General features: G+C 38.9%; 1 protein-coding gene across 5 annotated transcripts in view; it reads left to right on the forward strand.

Moving 5' to 3' along the window:
- Positions 1–16,594, forward strand: part of LRCH1 (leucine rich repeats and calponin homology domain containing 1) — a 191,298-nt gene that overhangs the window by 117,881 nt on the left and 56,823 nt on the right. For all 5 annotated transcript variants that reach the window (XM_032403014.1, XM_032403017.1, XM_032403013.1 and 2 more), the window contains exons 4-7: positions 9,035–9,140; positions 13,417–13,553; positions 14,275–14,402; positions 15,588–15,651. In XM_032403014.1, coding sequence (XP_032258905.1) covers positions 9,035–9,140; positions 13,417–13,553; positions 14,275–14,402; positions 15,588–15,651 — 435 coding nt within the window. The remainder of the gene's footprint in view (positions 1–9,034; positions 9,141–13,416; positions 13,554–14,274; positions 14,403–15,587; positions 15,652–16,594) is intronic.

The raw sequence follows: 16,594 nt of genomic DNA on the forward strand, positions 1-16,594 counted from the left end.
ACATATTTTGGATACTAACCCTTTATTGGATATGTCATTTGCAAATATCTTCTCCCATTCAGTAGGTTGCCTTTTAGTTTTGTAGATTGTTTCCTTTGCTGTGCAGAAGCTTTTTATTTTGATGTAGTCCCAATAGTTTATTTTTGCTTTTGTTTCCCTTGCCTCAAGAGACGTATCTAGAAAAATATTGATATGGCTCATGTCACAGACCTTACTACCTGTGCTCTCTTTGAGGATTTTTATGGTTTCAGGTCTCACATTTAGGTATTTAATCCATTTTGAATTTTTGTGTATGGTGTAAAAAAGTGGTCCAGTTTCATTGTTTTGCATGTAACTGTCCAGTTTTCCCAACACCATTTATTGAAGAGACTGTCTTTTTCCCATTGGATATTCTTATCTGCATTGTCAAAGGTTAATTGATCATATAATTGTGGACTTATTTCTGGGTTTTCTATTCTGTTCCATTGATTTATATGTCTGTTTTTGTGTGGGTACCATAGTGTTTTGATCACTACAGCTTTGTAATGTAACTTGAAGTCCGGAATTGTGATGTCTTCAGCTTTGCTTTGCTTTTCCAAGATTGCATTGGCAATTTTGGAGTCTTTGAGGTTCCATATAAATTTAAGGATTGTTTGTTCTAGTTCTGTGAAAACTGCTGTTGGTATTTTGATAGGGATTGCATTAAATATATAGATTGCTTTGGGTAGTATAGACATTTTAACAATATTTGTTCTTCTAATCCATGAGCATGGAATGTCTTTCCATTTCTTTGTGTCATCTTCAATTTCTGTCATTGATGTTTTATAGTTTTTAGAGTACAAGTCTTTTTCCTCTTTGGTTAAGTTTATTCCTAGGTATCTTATTTTTGGTATAATTGTAAATGGGATTATTTTCTTAATTTCTCTTTGTGCTGCTTCATTATTAGTGTATAGAAATGCAGCAGATTTCTGCACATTGACTTTTTATCCTGAGACTTTACTGAATTCATTTATCAGTTCTAGTAGTTTTTTGGTGGTCTTTCGGGTTTTCTATATGGAGTATCATGTCATCTGCAAATAGTGACGGTTTTACTTCTTCTTTACCAATTTGGATGCCTTGCATTTCTTTTTGTTGTCTCATTGCTGTTAGCAAATCTAATTTTAAATGCACTGTTAGCCACATTTTTTAAAAAAGCAAGTGAAATTAATTTTAATAATATATTTTATTTTATGCAAGATGGCTAAAATATTATTTCAGCATGTATGCAATATAAAGTTAATGAGGTATTTTATATATATTTTTTCATATTAAGTCTTTGAAGTCCTGTGTATATTTTACACTGCCAACATCTCACAGGTTGGACCAGCCACATTTCTCACGCTCAGTAGCCACGTGCGGGTGGGGCAGCTCTGTAGCCTGGGTTCTTTAACTGTGTGAGCATGCATGGTCTTTGAGAAAAGCATTTATTTCTGACCTTGGTGAATATTAAGTTAGTTGCCGTTATTTAACCACAAGAGGGGACTGGCCTTGCTTAAGGTCACAGACTAAAAAAAGATTAGTTTCCATTCCGTTCTTATTTATCTTTCATCTCTTTTTGCTTAAAATAGTAGTGCTACCGTAGGTAGCCATGTCAAATGATTTTTAGCTATCAGTTGGAAAGAAATTCCCTGGAGAGCCTGAAGTAATTCTAGACTTGGTTGGGAGACTTTTTGTTTTATAGCTACATGGTAACCAACTTGTTAAAAAAAATTGAGAGCCACCTTCTCCCCACCCACCCACCCCCTCAAGCATTCAGAGTACCTTAAGCCAATTAAGTGCTGATAAAATCACTCTGCTTATCAGGCTCTGAGCACTGTTTAGCTATTTTGGAAGAAATATTTTTAAATTTCACATTAGACTCAAAGAGTATCCTAAATGGAGTTGTAAACCCTCTTCTCTTCCAAGTGTGAGTATTCCAGAGTCATCACTAGCCTGAAAAACAAAAACAAAAGCACCTTAGCTGTCTGCAAGAAAGAAGAAGTCCTCTCTAATTTTTAAGAGGAACTAAAATTGGAAAACACCATCTTACCATCTTATATATATCACAGTTATCTGAAAATAAAACAAAAAGCAATGCCATGCAGAGATCGGCTCGTCTAGCCATTTGAGATTGTGCAGAGAACAAAGGAACTCAATTGTTCCTCCTTCCATGAAGAAGCCATTAAGTAACATCTACTGAGATGTCCTTTTTTGAATCCATGAGAAGCCAGGATAGAGTTCCATGTTGTTTCAGATGCAAGAGAATTTAAGGAATCCTAGCTCTGTGGAGCTGGCCCCTCCAGGGTCATTTCTGAGGGGAATGATCTAGACCTTTCTGACTTTCTTGGCCACTTTGAATTACTTCTGTCTCTCTCGTACTCTCAGAGCTGTAGCTGTAATCCATATGTTGCTTTGTAAGTCTTTGTATCTGGGTGTTCTTTCTGTAAGAGAAAGAAAAAAAGCCCTGGCGTTTACTGAGCACCTACTATATGCCTGGCACTCTGCTAGGTACATGACATGGATTATTTTGTATAATCTTGACAGTAACTCAGCAAGGTAGATATCATATCTATATTCCGTAGACAAATTTGAGTTTCAGAATTACTTACCCAAAGCCATGGGGCTATGGAGTGGTGGAGCTGGGGTGAAAACCAGTTCTGTGTGATGAAAGCCCCAACCCTGTCAACAGCACCACACAGCTGTGCTTGCTGCGTCTTCTTCTAGATGACGTGTCTCATGAGAGGGGCCATGTTTTGTTTGTTTGTTTGTTGAGTTCCTGGTTCACCTTGCAGTGGTTTTCCCATTAAAGTTGGGGCAGAGCACAAACAGCCAAAAGTGAATCAGGGAATGAATGTTACAAAAATAGGGGCAGTGTCTGTCTGGAAGTTTCCTCACGGAGGACCTACAGCCAGTCAGGGAAGGTCAGTAGCACATTCTGGTATTGACTAACCCTTATTTTACTCACTAAAACCACATTAACATTTGGAGACATGGTTCCTTTACTGTCAAACCATGCCTGAAGGAAAAGGCATGCTGAATATTTGGTAAGAGATGCCATGTGAATGGCCTATGTTATAATTCCCAAACACCTGTGAAGAAAAGCACACCAAGTTAGAGCACAATGAAGGTGAGTTTCCTCATGGTTCCCTATGCATGCTGACGTCCTGGGGTCCAGAGGTGCTCTAGCCCTTGTGTGGTTTCTTTCAGTTTGTCTTTCTCCAACTCAGGCAGTGAAAATTGTGGCTTCCAGATCTTACCTCCATGTAAGGGAACTTAGTATCTGTGATCCAGAAACCTGCTCTTACCACTGAAAAGCTAACAGAGCCCTGACACAAGTAATAACGATTGAAAGGTGCATTGTCTGGCTCTGACTAGACAGCTCATTTTTTATTCTCTTTTCATGAGATGTTTGTTTGTGTGGGGAGTTTGAATTCGAGCATTGATTATGGACAGAGGGTGTATTGGCCTGCTTCTGAGGAAAATCCCTTCTTCATTTTCATCCATAGCCTTCCAACCTCTGGGCTAGGTGTAGGGGAGATATAAATTCATGTATCTGCCATAATCATTTTTCCATTTGTAGTCTCCGGAGATACCTCCTAACGTCTCTAGTTTCTGTGGGACAGTTGGATATCCATGGCTTGTTTAAGATCCATTCTGTTGAAGAGCATTGGGGTAGGACAGATGTTTGTGGATATGTGAAAGGGTGTGAAGTAGAGTTTTATACTGGAAGAAGACATCCAGTAAGCATTGGGAGGTGGTAATTTATCATACCAGGGGTTGCTTGAAAAAGTCTTGAGTTTAAATGAACATATTGATTTTTCTTAGAAAAGTTCTGACTACAGGCATTGAGGTTTCTGATTGCTAAGAAATCAAAATTGACATTATTCCTAAGTGAGTTAAGTATCTGTCTTTCAAAATCTCTTCATTATTTCTGTTGTGATAAATGGATTTTCCCAATATCCCAAGGAAATTTGAATTTTTTTAATCTTGCCACTTCTTTTTACATAGGCACAGAGAGGTTAAGACATTTACTTAAAGTTACACAGTGAATCATACAACAGACATTTCCCAAAAAAAGAGCGTGATCCCATGATGGGAATTAATATCTTGAATTTCCTGTCAGAATGTTCGCATTTCCTCCAATTAAATAAAGAGCTACATTTATTACAAAAATACGACTTCAGCAATTGTATAAGCACATTAGGTTTTTGAAAACCTGAGAGTCAGAGCAAGGTAGCTCATGAGAATACCGTGTGCATTTTCACAGGGTGGCCTGGTCTCACTGGACATCTTCCCTAACCAAGATCATCTTGACCCAATACGCAGTAGACGTGTTGGTTTTCATTAGAGGTTACTCCTTAAAAAACACTTTGTTTTTGTTTTTTTAAATATTATTTTCTGAAAGTGAACATTATCTAGCTTAATAATCCCTGAATTAATCTGATGTTTTAAATCCTTGTCATTTCTGCATCCTGAAGGTAAATTAACAGCTAACACTTAATAACAAAAATCTATTAGTCTCCAATGTGCATTAAACACTTCTAGAGACTTCCTTTATTGCCTGGAAGGACTGGCATGAAATGACTCTAAAGTTTCTCCTTTGATTACTTAAAAACATGTTGATTAAACCAGTGAGAAAAAAGTATGTTTTAAGTCATAGTTGAAATTTTCTATTTTGTTTTTTATCTCACTAACTAAATTAGACTGGTCCATAAAAACTTAAGTTTGAGTATTTATGTTAATATTTAATAATTAGGTTCATTTCTGTATAAAAAAAGAATTAGTAAATATTTATGACATGTTTGTGATGATTTCTTTTTGGCCTGCCTGTACATTTGCAATATTATAACAGTAAATATATGGTAATTTGATTCACTGAAGCTTGCAATCATTATTTTCTAAGATATAGCTTAGGGGCTAAGGGACAATTCAGAAGGGATTCATTTGACTATTCAAAGAAGCCACTGAATCTGGAATTCATAGCTTGGGAAATTCTCACTAAATGCAGAAGTATGAGGCATTGGTGTTATTTATCTATTAAATTTATTTTCCTAAACGTTATCTTTTTAAAATGAACTCAGAATTTTAAAAAACCATACCTTAGGCTAAACGTGGACAGACGTGTGCTAGAGAACCGGACCATTCTAGGAATATTGCCTTTTCATGTTCTAAACTGAAACATCTTACCCAAAGCATTTAGACTATTATCCTCTCTTTCCTCCTCCTCATTCCCCAGCTAATTAAGACATGGGGGGTTTTATTTTTGTGATGAAATTCATGGCTCTTTAAAATTTAGCAAGGTTCAGTAACTGGGAGACAATCGAGTTTTGCAGTTTCTACAGTATTGATTATACAATAGTGAAAAAAGTCTTTACCTCGATTTCATGCTAAATCTGCCTGGGCATTTTCCCCTCATTATTTTGGCAGGACAGGAAATAACGGACAACAGAGTACTATTAAAATAATTTGGCCTTCACTATACACCCTTCAAAATGTGAATGGACAATTGGACTTTGTGTTTCTAATTGTCTACAGATGTCCTATCGTGTAGGTCAGAAGGAAAAACTCTTTATCATTATGTTTTGTTTTGTTTTTTTAAGTGTCAATTGGGTAACCGCTTTCCTTACTGGTAAATAAGCATTTAAATATAGCTAAAGGGAGTTGATTTTCCTTGATAAAGCCATTATGTTAGAAATATATGTTAGGAAAAAAAAAAAAATCCCTTATATTTAGGGAACCAGGCATACCCTTTCCGGCTAACCAGAGGGTAATCAACAGAATGCAAGGTGAATATAGTACCCTCAAAGAAATAGGATAAGACTGAATGAGACTTTATGCTGTGAATAAGCTGCCTAAATATATGTTATCTCTCTTTCCCTCTCTCCCCTCCTTTTTTTTTTTTTAAAGAGTGATTTTTGGAGGGCGCCTGCGTGGGTCAGTTGGTTGAGTATCCGACTCTTGGTTTAGGCTCGGGTCGTGGTCTCTGGGTCTTGGGATCGAGCCCCGTATCAGGCTCCGTGCTCAACAGGGGTCTGCTTGGGACTCTCTTTCCCTCTGCCCCTCCCCTCTCTCAAAATAAATAATAAGAGAAAAGAATGATTTTTAAAAGAATTCTGTCCTTGAAACTTCTGAAAATTGTCAGTTTCATATCAAAAATTTGATTCCCATAAACTGCAAAAAGGGTCTTTTCTCGTGCGGTCGCTCACAGACTTATAAAAACTTACTATAGATGTCAGTAACATAACTTCTCTCTAGAGACGGAAAATTCCCACTGTTTCTTCCCCCATGCCCCCTTCCCTCCTGCCAACCATCACCAGCGTGACTGTGCCTGTCTGTGAGTCCAATAGAATGGTTTAATCTCATGTATTTCTGGGGCTTACATGTATACACTTTATGTGAGGGCTCTTCTAAAAGAGAATGGAATGGTACCTCTTGCTTATTTGTGACTTGGTTGAGGCGAAGAAAGACAAAGATTTCATTGAAAGGATTTGGTTGTTGATATCTGTGACTGATCAGATGCCATAGTAATTGGGAAAAGGTAGCCATTTCCCTTTTTATTTCTCATATGTGGAAGTATATGCTGAGAGGCAGAATTGTTTACTGACTCAATGAGGGGCTCAAAGTGACTGAACAAATCTCTGGACCTTTTAATTCTATAATTACTTCCTCCGACTTTTATTTCTCTGAAGATATACTTGTGGGTTTTTGTTTTTGTTTTTAAACACTAGGGATGTTTCTCATGGAATTTTTTTTTTTTTTAAAGATTTTATTTATTTATTTATTAGAGAGCGAGCGAGAGAGAAACAGCCTGAGAGGGGGGAGGGTCAGAGGGAGAAGCAGGCTCCCCGCCGAGCCAGGAGCCCGATGTGGGGCTCGATCCCAGGACTCCGGGATCATGACCTGAGCCGAAGGCAGTCGCTCAACCGACTGAGCCACCCAGGCGCCCTGTTTTTCATGGAATTTTATGTGGCTTTTCTGGGCCAGGAGTGATGCATCAACAGCCAGCCTGGGGGTGATGCCCTTGAACACCTAGTGTTGTGAGCCTGTCACACGCCACCTCACCTCAGTCCGATGCAGAGCACTGAGCAGTACCACAGCTGATTGCACTGTGTGCAATCTATAGCCTCTACAGAGGGCTGCTCCATTCCCTTTAGCAGGAGTGATTTTATTCCTCTTTGGCAAGTGATACTATTTAGCAGCCTTGTAACCTTGCCAGATTGGCGGGTCACCTGAGGATTTTTAGATGAGAAGAGATTAGAGGGCAGTGATCCCCTGCGTTCTGCATAGTCCTGCTCTTACACGAGCCCTGGGGTTGCTGGGGATGGGTCAACGGTGAGTTCTCATCTGAGTGAATGTGAAACTGCTCTGCTGCCTTGTGAAAGGGGGAATTTTTGCAGGTTCACAAGTGATGTGGGGAATTTAAAGACTCAATCTCATTGGGATCAAACCTAGCTCAAGTATATCTGTGATTCTGCCATTTCAAGCAAGACCTGCCAGGGATTGGTGTGTATGTTGGAGCATCCTGGGGTTCCAGCTGTGAGGCAGAATGAGAGTGTCAACATAAATGGACTTCAGAAATTTCCATCCAATATTTATTGATCTCTTACTTCATACCTGGCATTCTGCTCGGCACCAGGAAGATGGAGTGGATAAGACCCGGTATCTTCCATCTGGGAGCTCACAGGCTCATAAGAGAAGGCAAATGTGTGAGCATATGAATACTGTAATAGTTTATGCATAGGGCCACAGAGGGAAAAGTGGTCATTCTCCCTGGGTGTTAGTTCAGAGGGCGATAAATGGGAGAAACCTCCACAAAGGTTTCAGAGAGGAGCGAGCCTTGAATTAAATCTTGAAAGAGGTAGGTGGGACAAGAGGACAATATTGGGGAATGGCATACCAGACAGGGAGGAGCCTGAACAGGTTTGGGACCATGAAACACCTTGGCACACGCTGGTGACAGCAGTCGGTAATGACATGGCTTGAGGACGTAAGGGAGGGCTTTCAGAGAGATGGTGCTAGAGAAGCAGACCTGAACTGTGGCTTCTGGGCCCTGCCCCAGAGTTGGAAACTTTACCCCATGGGTTTCCCAGGAGCTGTTGCAAATGTCTAAGCTGGTAACTGACATGGTGAAATGCACACTCTGGCAGCTCTGTGAATGATGGATCTGGGAAGCAGACCGATGTAAGGAACCAATCAAGGAGACCATTATAGTGTCTCATGAGAGAGAATGCTGCTCTGGACTAGAGAGTAGCTGGGGTGGGGGGTGAGAGCAGAGCAGAGCTTCCAGAGAAGGAGGAAGAGTGGGATGGGGGAGAGTATAATAACATTGTAAATGTCATAGCTTTCATTTTGCATGTGTCAAAAGGTGGTTCCAATCAACGGTTAATGGGATATCAGTGTTTCAGTGCAAAAAAAAGACATCATCCACATGCCCCACAGTCTTGCTTATAAAATGTACTTAAAGGTGTTTAGGCCCACAATATTCCCAGCCTTCCAGTAAGCACTCCATCTTACATAAATAGTGCATCCAAAAGATGCATTAATAGTCATAGGTTCTCACTGTAAAATGTGTTTGGTAAGTAGGATATGTAACCTTCTATTTCAAGGCACTGTGGGATAGTGGCCTGACAGTGGGTGGGCGTTCGTTCCAAGTGTTAACTGCCTTGGATGCCTGACGTAACCTCCCTGAGCCTCGTTTTTCTGACTGTAAATATTAAGCTGTGAATACTGTCTCATGGGTTCGAGAATTACGAGATTGAAGCACATGAACGCAGCAGGCGCGAGGCCCTCAAAGTAGCCCCGAATGCTCCAGACATCCTTCCTTTCTTCTTTTTTTTCTCCTCAAAGGATGTTCAAAATGGTGCACTTTCTTTTTCTTCTCTGTGCTAAGCCTTACTTGGCCAGGGATGTACAGACCAAGATAAAAATGTACTTGAGTAGTTGTCCTCATGTTTAAATTCCTTAAGAAGGTTTCACATGAAATGCTTGATTTCCTGGAAAAGGGTGTTTATCATTTCTGCCTTTGCCTCTGATGCAGGATGTCAGCTGCAACGAGATCACGGCCTTGCCCCAGCAGATAGGTCAGCTGAAATCTCTACGGGAACTGAATGTCAGAAGAAATTACCTTAAAGTTTTACCACAAGGTAAAAAAGAATAAAGCAGGAGACGTTTATTCTTTTTGTTTGTTTGTTTACTTATGTGAAGAAGGTAGTTTGTCTAGTCATGTTTGGGTATGCCTAATGATATTAATTATTAATTAATTATATGAATATGAATTATATGAATTTCACATGCAGATACCAGAAAAGTTAATATTCAGCTTTTAATTTGTCTCGAGGAGTACAGCAATGCAGCCATTCCCCCATATGAGGCTGTGTGTATGTTAGTTTGCTCAGGCTCATGTAACAAAGTATTACAGATTGAGTGACTTAAACCACAGAAATTTATTTTCTCACAATTCTGGAGGCAGGAAGTCTAAGATCAAGGTGTCTTCTGAGGCTTTGGTCCTCGGCTTACAGATGGCTCTCTTCTCCCTGTGTCCTCACATCATCCTCCTTCTGTGTCTCTGTCCTAATCTCTTCTTATAAGGACACCAGTCATATTGGGCTAGGGCCCACTCAAATGACCTCATTTTAACTTAATGACCCCTTTAAAGGCCTTATCTCCAGATACAGTCACATTCTGAGGTACTGGGAGTTAGGACTCCAACATAGGAAATTTGGGGACACACGATTCAGCTCATAACAGGAGGCAACATGAGTTGTTTTTGGTATGTATGTGTGATGTTTTGGAATGTCGAGCCAACACTTTAGGCAATGTGCTTGGTGTTATAGATCCAGCTGTTAAGATTTCTGGCTTTGAGCATCTGGTCACCCTAGTTGGGAACCACCCCTTGTGTCTATAATATATGCTTCAGGTGAGGGTACTACCCCTGCTGAGGTGGTACTTGGACTAATATCACTGGTAGTTTTGGTGAGTCTCCCAAAGGCCAGAAGCAAGGATCCTCCAGAACCTCAGTGCTGAGACTAGTTGCCCTCTCAGACATCCCTGCTCGGGAGCCAGACTCAGGCAGACCCTTCCCTGCACCTGTGGGCTTCTACAGTATGTCTCTCTGAGACATCGACTCTTGAGTTCAAATAAAAAGATACATTTCTTCAGAAAGTGTGCACCATTAAGAACTTTGATAAGCAGCTTTGTAGATAATGGTGGATCTGAATTTCCTATTTTGGGATTCTTATTTGGACTTGAATCAGAATGAGTTGATGAGCAGAATACTGAATGCTTCCCCCAAAACGTACTCTGGTTTTCAAAGATCGCATTGATTTCCATCGGTTTCATTTAAGGCCATGAGGCATACCGGATTTCAAATATATAATTAAAAATATACCTCAAAGCAAAAGCATATATTTGGAAACAAAAACGAAAGCATTTGGTTAATCTGACACAACTGCAGCTAGTTGAGAACTGCCTGATTTTTATTATTCTGTTCCTGCATCTTGATCTTTGGTTTGAAGGCAGGCAGATGAAGCTCATGGAAGGGAAGGAACTTTATAAAATGCCAATGTGCTTTATAGATGGGAGGTTTGAATGCCTACCTGCCATCCGTCACCTTTCTTGCACTGACCAGCATTTTAAAGAAGTAGAATTAGAAACTGTCTCTGCGCAAGGATGTATTGCTTTATTGCTTGAGATAACTTGGTATGAAAACATTGATTTTTTTCATTCTGTCATTGTCTAATCCATTTTGAATGGATGAAATTGTTTTTCTTGGTTTGAGCAAGTGCAAAGGGGAAACACTCTTACCAACAGCACATTTCTAAGCATTTAACCTTTTGTGGCATTAAAGAAAACTGGCTTCTAAATGTAGCTCTCATGCTAATCATTGAAAAATCATTACAGAACATCAGGCTCTCATTTTCAAAAGAAAAATGTAAGAGAGTCATTTCACGGTTGCCTATAATAGTCTAGAAACGTGTAAACAGTGTGTCTGCAAACCAAGGTTTTTCTTTCTCTCAGCACTCCCTATGCTCTTACCTTAAGAGCATTCCTTTCCCTTGAAAAGATCAGTTATACATTTCTATCCTTTTCATAATTGTGTTTTCTCAGGTTTAATATTTTAAAATATTAAAAATATTAAAAAGCTAAAACTTCAGTTTACTGGAAAAATCTTTTTTTTTTTTATTTTTTATAACTTCCTGAATATCAAGTTTCTTTTTTGCTTCACTCTGGAGAACTCTATTAACAAAAGAGCATTGATAGTGCTTTCAGGCAGTGAATTTAAAGATTTTCCATATTGACTTGTTTTTCCTCTGTGAGTACCCCTCCCCGTATGCTTTCAATCTGAGGAGGGAAAACAAGTCTGTGGCCTAATTACCCATATCAATTTTGTGGTGCTTTTACTACAAATACTGCAATGAGGAGACCATATTTTGTTTTTCTAGGACCGGAATGGACAGAGTTAAGATTAAAGGAGCCAGTCATTGACCTTCTTTGCAACAGAAGATTCCTTGGGATTTTTTTTTCTTCCTCCCTTTTCCTGCCCGGTTTCTTTTGACCATTTCTGGGCTGGAGTTATCATCACCCCTCACCCCCACCCCCATTTTCTTGTTAGGAAACTGCCAGGCTCTCGTTTTCCTAAACTAAGATGGTAGTTGTGTTCCAAACTGCAATTAACAGGAACAGTCATTATAAAAACCATTCTTACTTTATTTACCTTATTTATTTAAGTTGCCTCTCCTCCCCTTCCTGCTACGGCTGCCAGGAACTTGGCCCTCAGTCTTGCTTAAGAGTCTTCATTTTCAGCGGCAAAGACTTGCTGAAGATCCAGACTCCAGTTAGATTTTGCCACTAATTTGCCAACCTAAGTTTAGTGAGTAAAATTAACAGTCTCAGAGATGGATTAATATCACTAAGGGTTACAGCAAGGAGATATTCGTCTCGTATATAAATCCCTCTAAGCCTTAGCCCTGTTTTAGAAATAAACTACGAAGTGAAAGGGATCTTACTTTCCCTTTTCCTTTGATTTTCTTGATTTGCTGTCCTCCAGGTTCTCTTCCTCCCTCTCTCCTTCACCTTCTGCTGCTCACAGAGCCTTCATCAAGGCAACCTCCAGGATGAGTAGGGTGTGAGGCAAATCATCCACCCCGCTGTTGGGGGTAGTGGGTGGGGACTGGGTTTGGGCAGTGAATTACTCAGGGCAATTGACACAGAGCTGAGCTTGGGACCTGCTGAGTTGGATGCTCTTCTGCCTTTCTTCTAGCACTTGAGTCAACTTGACTCTATTTTTTAAATACAATGTAATTCACTAAAGCATGAAAGAAGGAAAGTCCCTTACACACCCAGAGGCCCAGAGCCAGGTGAATAGGAGAAGAGATACTGGTTGCTAAGAGCATCTTTATTTGTGGAACTTGAAATAGCATAGCTGAGTCAGGTGAAAACCCTAGGGCATACTAGGGGGAGAGAAGGAATTGGGTTAATTCTCACTGCAGGTCACTTTATATAGTGCCTGCCTATCCTCCACTTTGGAACTTCTTGTGTCTTTGAAAGCACTGTATTTCACCCCTTACCAAGTCCTGTAATAAACATGATGAGGCCCCTTCTGACATGAACCCACCAGAGTGTCTCACGCAGAGATCTTAGCGGTTTGCCGGTTTGCCCCGTGTCCCTCTACATGTCTGGTGTCCCTCAGCCTCTTTGCTCTATGGAATATATTTGACTTCGTTCCTTGTAGCTGCCAGTGTCGGTTGGAGTGCTTGAAATTACTGAGCGTTTACTATGCCACTGGGTGGGGATTTTAAGCTAAATATAATGTTCGGTCTTGTTTGTGGAACTACAGAAGACTTTTTTAAAAGCAGTAGAATTGAGCCTCATCAAATCAGGATTACAGGGTCCACTGCAAAATTCTGAATTAGATAGCATTTAGTTTTTAAAAGTGGAATTAAAAAACCATGAACATATTTCTTGTAACTAGTTCTGAGATTATGCCAGCCCAGATACGTTGACTAGATAAGAATATTTTATGATTAGCACATTGTTCATAAGCTCACAATTGAAGTTAAAACATAAACATGTCCTATGAAACCTAACCCTGTGTGGTATGGCTTATGTGATTGTTTTGCTGGAAGAAAGGCTTTTCTAAACAATAGATACTGTAAATGTCAAGTGTGTTTCTAGCTCTTACCAGAACTAACAACAATTGAAAATTATTGCGCTCTCCATGAAAGATTTCCCTCTCCCCTTTAGTAAAATATTTTATACGCATACCACATATTCCTGATGCATAACTTGCTTTGATTATGCTAACTGATATTTTTCCTGGTAAGCAGAGAATTAGTGTTTGAATGTTTAGCCATTTAATCTTATTGCTTTCTGAATTTGTTCTTTTTCTTTTTTTTTCTTTTTTTCCCCCCTGTTCTTTAGAACTAGTAGATCTTCCCTTGGTAAAGTTTGACTTTTCCTGCAATAAAGTGCTCGTGATTCCCATTTGTTTTAGACAGATGAAACAGCTGCAAGTATTACTACTTGAGAACAACCCTTTGCAGTCTCCTCCAGCACAGGTGAGGGATGGCAGCGAAGCTGTTTCACTGTGGGATATGCTATCAATACTGCATGGGAAACTCTCAGCAGAGCTGGGCCTTTGATATTCTGCTGAATTAATATTGTTTTAGACATGATCACAATCTCTGAAAGATGAAACCTTGGGTGAATCCAACTACCATCAGTTGTCTTCTGCTACGTCAAGTCCGTTCACCAGCGTTCCACTCACTGTCTTGATCACTCTAATCCTAGGATTATATGTTTGATTAGGTTAGCATTTGTACACACATTGGAAACGCCTTCATGGAGTGTATGGCTTATCACAGGAGTAATATATTCCGTACTTTCATGTGAGCTGAGAAATGGAGTTTAAACATTTTCACATATGATTGTTGGTTATTTAGAGATAAGTTCCAAGTTCAGCTGTTAAACTGTGTGGGAACAAAATCAATCCTTCCAGAATTGGAATGTTACCGTGTCAGGTATCTGACTTCTCTACTTTTTTACACTATTTAGACTTAGACACATTTCTGTTAGGATGGTTTTCTATTCAAAGTAGAATTTGGAAGAAATGATTGCCTAAATTCTCATGTGTTTTGGAGAGGTCAAATTTGGCGTGTATTTTTGAAGTGTTACTTAAAATGAAAATGCAAAAGTTAAAATATACAGAGCCTCCATGTCGAGTGTTTACATTTTGTTTTGTCATTGAAAACCAAATATGTATTATTAATTTCTCCATAGATTTGCACAAAGGGCAAAGTGCACATATTCAAGTATCTGAGCATACAAGCATGTCAGATTAAGACAGCTGACTCCCTTGATCTCCACACGATGGAGAGGCCACATTTCCACCAGCACGTGGAAGATAGGTGAGTGTGACTGAAGTCACTCAAAGCCCCCGTTTAGAATTTGCTGAGGCTGGGGCCTCCAGGCAGGTAACTCCAAAAATCCCTTTGCCTCACTTAACCAATGCAGATTTATACCTCAAGTGTTTCAGCATTTTGGAATAAGAGAGAGAAAATAGGTGCTGTTGATAACCTTTTGGCATCTTGCAAATCTTATCTTCCCTATTCTAGTCAATAATCAGTCTTTCCTGGGTAATGTGTGTGCTCTGTGTGCATGTGGATATGTATACGTACATACATGTATGTTATATGCATATATATATATCCTTATAAATGCAATCTATAATATAAATATAGGTATTTTTTACTTATCAGAAATAAGTCAATTAAGTTAAAATTAATTAAATTAAAACAACCGTATCAATCTCAGGCATGTCTTTTTAATCATTAATTTTTAATCTGCCTCCAGAACATTGTTAAGAAAAACTGCAGGTTTTGTTTTGTAATTGTCTTTTAAAAATGCAGCGTGCATAGTTTGTGCCATTTCCTTTTTGGAAGTGTTAGAATCCTTTCACATGCCCTTGGCCTTTCTGTGGCATAAATTGGGCCTTGAATTTTCAAAGAACAAAGTTCCCACACTGAACACATGTATAGAAACACAGATTGTTTTGAGGGGTCTTCACTGCAGAGACCTTTGCTTCACTTTTTACTAAAAAACATGGTGACTTAAAATCTCAGCCTACTCTAATGGTACCTTTTATATAATACTTAAAATATGTATTCATTATTTTATTTTTATAAACATCAAATTTGTTTAGTCACTGGATAAAAGCCTACAGAATTACTGAGAGTAACCATATAAGAGTAAAAGCCTCTTAGAAAAGGTAAAAGCAATTAGGCAGTTTTTGGTTTTTTAGACACTAGAATCCATAAGATAAGAAAATTGTTAACTGTTTCAAAGAACAGGCTACTTGGTTAGAGTAACCCTGAACACAAAGAATTTATCTTGTCCTCTGTTTAGAAAGAATATCTGATTATTAGGCCCTTGTCTCCACCTCCTTTAATTTTGGGCTGATTTGTTGCCTTATGGTAATAATAAAATTTGTATAGTGAAAGTCATTATTCGAATGTAAATTGATGTATCTTGTTGTGAACTTTGTGATTTCAATTTTTTCTAAATGGATTCCGTACTGTTGGCATCTATCCCAGCAAGAAGGATTCTGATTCGGGTGTCGGAAGTGATAATGGAGATAAACGTTTATCTGCCACAGAGGTAAAGTTTGTGATTAGTTTTTTTTTCTTTCTGTGCTAGATCTATCTGCCTGAATTCCTGAACTCCTCTGTGGTAAAGGGCGTTAATGCATCTGTGTGAGAACGTGTGATTATGTTCGCGAAAGCAATTTGAAATCCTCCAAGTTTTTAGCTTTTGCTGCATATTTAATATTTTGTAAACATCCCTATCCCCTTCCCCTTCCACCACACTCCTCACATTACCTAGAATATTCTTGAATGTTTCATAAATATGAAATGACGAAGAGTGGTGTGCAGGTGCCCATGAGGCATTTCTATAAATGTGTTTGTTTCTAAGTGACAGAATAATTTAGGAAAAAAGTTATTCGCATGCATAAATGTTAAGGACGCAAATGTGCATTGCATTTTAGCAGTTTACCCACAGGAAATGCCATTTTAAGTAGCCATAATTTTTATAGCAATATTTGTTTTCCTGAAACTCTTCGATTGTGTTCTTTTCAGACAACTGGATAAAAGTTGGGTTATTTGTAAGCTAAGAGGCCTCCCACACTAGAGCTTCCTGAAGTGGTTATAAAGAGCTCATTTAGCATATTTATGTCACTTATAGTTACAGTCCCCAAAACCTTTCACTAATGTACCATTAAATGGGGTTTCTTGAGCAGGGGAGCTGGAAGGGATAGCTGGGGTAGGGGATAGATGAATCATCAGATCTTCTCTTCTGAGGAAATTTATTGAGTTTTTGTAGTTATTGAGTTTTGAAACATTATACTACTCTTTGAAGATGTAATTAATAAGTCAATTACCCCATTTAAGGAGTTCACATTTGTACTGTGTGTGACTCCAAGAAAGATGCCTTTTCCCTGTTCTCTTCAGGTCTTTGAGGGTTAATATGTAGCTAAGATACTTGCATTTATTTCCTACGAAATGCTTTATAAAGCAATGTATTAAAAAGTTAGGATACCTTA

This window comes from Phoca vitulina, unplaced genomic scaffold (assembly GCF_004348235.1).
Source record: "Phoca vitulina isolate PV1807 unplaced genomic scaffold, GSC_HSeal_1.0 scaffold5, whole genome shotgun sequence".
Lineage (NCBI taxonomy): Eukaryota > Metazoa > Chordata > Mammalia > Carnivora > Phocidae > Phoca > Phoca vitulina.